Source organism: Mchenga conophoros, linkage group LG4, assembly GCF_057382185.1.
Source record: "Mchenga conophoros isolate Kocher_MC1m ecotype Shallow Benthic linkage group LG4, M_conophoros_male_GT1.1, whole genome shotgun sequence".
In the NCBI taxonomy this organism is placed as follows: Eukaryota; Metazoa; Chordata; class Actinopteri; order Cichliformes; family Cichlidae; genus Mchenga; species Mchenga conophoros.
Window position 1 is genome coordinate 13412005 of NC_140529.1, and position 5430 is coordinate 13417434.

The 5430-nt window shown below is 40.8% G+C and overlaps 1 protein-coding gene across 1 annotated transcript; it reads left to right on the forward strand.

The window, feature by feature from the left end:
• The first annotated feature begins 1577 nt into the window (after positions 1–1577).
• Positions 1578–3687, forward strand: bglap (bone gamma-carboxyglutamate (gla) protein). Its single transcript, XM_085272585.1, has 5 exons — positions 1578–1627; positions 1945–2080; positions 2189–2236; positions 2502–2586; positions 2735–3687. The coding sequence occupies exons 2-5, from the start codon at positions 2023–2025 to the stop codon at positions 2835–2837; spliced, it is 294 nt and encodes a 97-aa protein (XP_085128711.1). The 5' UTR covers positions 1578–1627; positions 1945–2022; the 3' UTR covers positions 2838–3687.
• The last annotated feature ends 1743 nt before the right edge of the window (positions 3688–5430 follow it).

The window sequence follows — 5430 nt, forward strand, 5'->3', positions numbered from 1 at the left end:
CCACCCACAGCCCAAGGTACTTGTACTTGTTGACCACCTCCACCTCCTCCCCCTCTATCTGAACCGGCAGTGGACCTGCTCTAGACCTCCCGAAGTCCACAACCAGTTCCTTAGTCTTTGAGGTGTTGAGTTGCAGGTGGTTTGTGTGACTCCATGCGACAAAGTTCCTCACCAGACTTCTGTACTCTTCTTCCTGATCATCCCAGATACACCCCATGATGGCTGTGTCGTCTGCAAACTTCTGAATGTGGCATAATTCAGAGTTGTAGCAGAAGTCAGAGGTGTACAGGGTGAAGAGAAGAGGGGACAGCACAGTTCCCTGTGGTGCTCCTGTGCTGCTGACCACTGTGTCAGACGTGATGTCCTTCAGCCTGACGTACTGTGGTCTGTCGGTGAGGTAGTCGGAGATCCAAGCCACCAGGCAGGGGTCCACCTCCATCCTGTTCAGTTTTTCTTGAAGCATACAGGGCCGGATGGTATTAAAGGCACTGGAAAAGTCAAGAAACAGGATCCTGACCGTGCCTTTTCCCCCATCCAGGTGTGAGTGGGCTCTGTGTAGGAGGTACAGGATGGCATCCTCCACTCCGACACCCGCCTTGTATGCAAACTGTAGTGGGTCCTGGGCATGTTGTACCTGTGGTCGGAGGAAGTTGAGGAAGAGCCGCTCTAGAGTCTTCATAAGATGTGACGTCAGTGCCACCGGTCGGAAGTCATTCAGCTCATTGGGCCGGTTCTTTTTGGGGACCGGGACGATGCAGGATGTCTTCCATAGGGCGGGCACTCTCCCCAGTCGCAGACTGAGGTTGAAGACTCGTTGTAGCGGCTCCCCAAGTTCAGCAGCACACGCCTTTAGCATCCTAGGACACACCTTGTCTGGGCCTGGTGCCTTTCTGGGGCAAAGCTTCCTCAGTTGTCTCCTGACCTGATCCACTGTGACACTGGGAGATGTTTGGGAGGAGGGGAGGGGGGGGAGATGTCTTGCTGCTGAGAGAGGGATTGGAGGAGGGGGGTGTCATGGTGTCAGGAAAGGATTACATTTTAGGAGTGGCATGAGAGTATTAGGCACTTTGCTTGTGGGAAGTCTTGTTTTCATTAAAAATCAAACGACATGTTCCACTCGACATCATGCAGCTTTCCTCTGCTTAACTGTCGAACCACCCACTTGTTGTGGTAAAAATATCTGTGCACATTTAAATGGCCCGTCTACAAAGCTTCAAACAAACATGGTTGTTTCTAAATGTTGCTTTCTCTATGTAGGAAATCACTGTGGTTTGCAATAAAAAGAAAGCCCTCAGATTAAAATAATGCAGCATAATGTGGGACAGTGGTTTTTCCTTTTTAGTGAGTAAGCCATGGTTTTTCTCTGCCTCATGCACTTACTGAACTAAATGTACAAGTGTGTGGGCGCTTTAAAAGTCTGACCTGTCCGAGCTGCTTTCCTGAAAGAGTTCATTAAATTTTATATTACTACCACTACGTATGATGAGATATCGGTGACAGTGATTTGATTTCATTTCATTCTTTCTGTTTTTTGTCTCCTTTTTGTTTGTTTTTTTATTTTAACAGAGATAACTGCAAATTTTGCAAAGATGAGGAAAAGGAAACTGTGATTCTTAACACAAATCTGGTAAGTAGGTCAAATGAAGCTGTAAAATAATGTTGATTGAAAGATCCTTCCAGTGGCATATATTTGTGGCTCCTCACCTATGCTTTAAAACATTGCCCACCTTTTGGACCCCTTATTCTGCAACGCTGTGAGTGTGGATGCCCTTTTCTTTCTTTCTTTTTTTACACATACATATATATATACTTCATTTTTGCAGAGGTGTGTATTTCTGCATCTGTGTGGGTGTGTGATACATGATTCCCTAACCAATCACATATCCATGTCACACAAGGGCTACATCTATAAACCGAGTGTGTTTTTACATATATATGTCTAAGAGAAGGAAAGACGGAGAGAGTGAGTGATACAGCTCGGGCCATTTTCCCTTAAACTGAAGGCTGAAAAAGAAAGAAAAGATGAAGACCGTGGCTATCCTGGCTCTCTGCTTCTTGGTAGTTATCTGTGTCGCTTCGGGTAAGAGCTGTAGCAATATTTGCAATGTAATTTTTTAACCTTAAACCTTTAAACTAAATTAGTTTTTTAAAGTTAGTCTGTTCTTATTTTTCCCCTTCTGTTTGATAGATGCTGCCACCGACCCTCAGCCTGCTGGTGACAACCCTGCTGAGGAGGGTATGATTAATATTAGTTTATTCGTCCAGAGTTTAATGGAGAAGGGGTTCGAACTTTCAGGCACTGCATGAGTGAAATGATATACCAAGAATGATGAATGATGAATGACTTTTTGCAAAAAATTTTCTATACTCTTGTTTTTTGTTGTTTGTTGTTTTTTCTCTATGACTTTTTTTGTTTTTATGCTATACTGATCTTTAAAAAAAAAAAAAAAATTTCATAAACAACAGCAGGTTGACAGATGTCTTATGACTGTGATGTGCAGGTTTGTTTGTGGAGAGGGAGCAGGCCTCCACGGTGGTGAGGCAGAAGAGAGCTGCTGGACAGTTATCCTTGGTACAGCTGGAGAGGTATCTCACACCTTATCTACAAACCTTATTGCTGCATGTTTTTAGACATGTTCTTATCTTTAATAGGGTTGGGTTGGATATGGAAAGTTTTCATGAAGGTATGAAACATCATAAGTAACCGTGTGCGTGTCCTCTCTCCTCCATTCAGCCTGAGAGAAGTGTGTGAGGCCAACGTGGCTTGTGAGCACATGATGGACATAAACGGCATCATCGCCGCCTACACTGCCTACTATGGACCAATCCCCTATTAGAGGCTACAGCTGACTGCGCACCAGAGCTGCCTTTTTTCTTGCATTGCCACCTCTGAGCTCGGCTTTTTCTTTGTCTAAAAGTGTGGCAGACGGATCAGACTGGAAGAAACCAAACACCAGCAGGTGGATTTACTTTCTTTCCTAACTGCACCTTCAAGAATATCTCTGTAATTCTGTCATTTTTCTCCGCCTGTAGAGTTGAAACGGAATAAAAATGAATATCATTCTGCTGTGTGTGCTGTTTTCTAAAGCCTTATTTGTTGTATTGGATTAGGAATCATTCACGTAACTCATGAAGCAGATTTGACAAGTTTTAGCCACTAGATGTCCCTATTAGGCTATATTATATGTAAGGCTAATGAACCTTTATCATCTCTATAATATAACATTGCAGTTCTTTTAAGGTATTCAGTTTGCTTTTTTTTTTTAAAGAATACTTTTAGTGAATACAGTTTGCAGTAACTTTAAAAATCACATTTCTCAGACTAAAGTGATCCAGTCCTACTCCTTTATCAAAAGGGTATTCCTACATATCAGTGACCACGGTAAACAGGGCCTGAGAGTGGCTCAGAAATGTGGTTCATGATTTATTTAAACATTTTCACACAAAAGAAAATCGCTGAAACTCTGAAGCTTTTGTGCCATGTGATTCCCCGTCTGTTTGTTTCCTTTGATAGATCTGTGCATTCCCGACATCATCCCGGCAGCACCGGGGTGTCCAGTCGGACGGGTCTATTGTGCATCATGATGTAATTTCTTCCTTTGTATTCCGGTACTTCGCTTGTTTTCTTCTTGGTGTTTATGTTTGGCTGTGCAGAAAGCAATTGATGACAGAGATAGCACAGTTAACATAGCTGAGACAAGGTGCACAGAATGAGTTGTCTATATGCCACAAATCATAAATAAAACTGAGACAAGCAGAAAAACAAATCATAGACAATGTGTGAATGTGTACGCACGTGAATATGTTTGTGAATGTTCGACTCTGTGGTACCTTCGTTCTGCTTCTGTTTCTTACTTTTTGATCAGTTTCTCTATTAATACAAAGAAAAATCCATCAGGTTGATGCGAGATGAGATGAACCTAAACAGATGTAGATGTATGGTTAGTGATGCCGTACCGTAGTTTTAAAAGTTTTAAAAACCACCACCATGCTGCTTCTTTCTGTTTTGCATTGTTACATTTAGAGGTGTTTAATTACAGCTGACTTATTATTTAACCTGCACAGAGGAGCATTTAGGTATTTTGTTTTTCGAATCAGGTGGCTGACTAAACAAGTTTCCCAACATGTTTGTCTTTGAAACTTAGATCGTAGATTACATTATTGTGTTGTTAAAGTGTTGTTAAAGTGTTGTGTTGTTAAAGAAAAAAAAGTTTTTGCAGTTTGCTGGTCTGGAGCTCTGGAGTGGAGATCCCAGCAAATTCCCACCAAGGTCAGAAAGTGCAAAAATGGAACAAACCCATGATCTACATTTCAGGCCTCATTTAGCACATTAAATGTTTACAGTTGTGACAGTAGAAGAGGAAAAAGGACTGAACAAATATGACTTGTCTGCATTTTGATTTCGTTTTTATTATGTCATATGTCACTGTTACAGTTCTTTTTTTTAAACAATGTGATATGTAAAACTTTAGACTCGAAAGAGGACATACTTTCTTCTTTCACATGACAGCATAGATATATTTACCACATTTTCATGGGAGCAGTAAAGAAAAAAAAGCAAAAACAAACGTTTCCAGTCATATAGCTACTTCACCGTTTACTGTTGTAAAATGTTTTATTCATTCGATAATAAATAGGTCATCTTTTACTTCCTGTCAGTCCAGAGCAACTTACTGGCAATGTTACTGGCATTTGTTTTCCCTCATTAAGATATGCACATGCCAACAGGACTTTGCAGCAGTGTGTTTATTTTTAAATGAACCAGCTGAGCTACTCAACAAGTCTCACGCATGTTTGACTTTGAAACTGTCGGCGTTTCCTGCTTCCTACAGAGCATTGCATCATTATTTCCTTTAACCTGTTTTTGCTTTTATCTACATTCATTTTGTGCCTTATACTAAAACACTTTTTTTGACCTTTTTTTTCTGAGGTCCATGAGAAGATCAAACAGAATATCTTCAGTATGAGAACATGTCTCTCTGCACATATAAAATACATTTTTAACACATTTTGGTTGTGATTTTTAAATTAAATGTACAGCAGCATAAGATTTGACAATTCTTCTAGTGTGACAGCACAAATAATAAATTCTGCCTCCCTGATACTCAGAAATAAATATCTTAACAACTCTGTAAGCTTCCAAGCAAATATTCGTTATGACTTTGTTGATCCCCTTACTTTGCCTTAAATATCCCTTACACTGTTGTGATTGTTATGAGTCGGCTCTATATTACTGTGGCCCCTAGAGACAAAGCATGTACAAACTCCAAAACACTTACATAACATTTTTGTCATTCTGAAAACCCAACTTACTGGCAAGCTTTTAAAGCCTGAGCTGAGACTCTTGAGCAGCACAACTTGTTCATACCAAAGACATGATGGATGAGTTGCGCTTTGAATGAGAGAACCGTAAACTTATCCAGGCTGTGG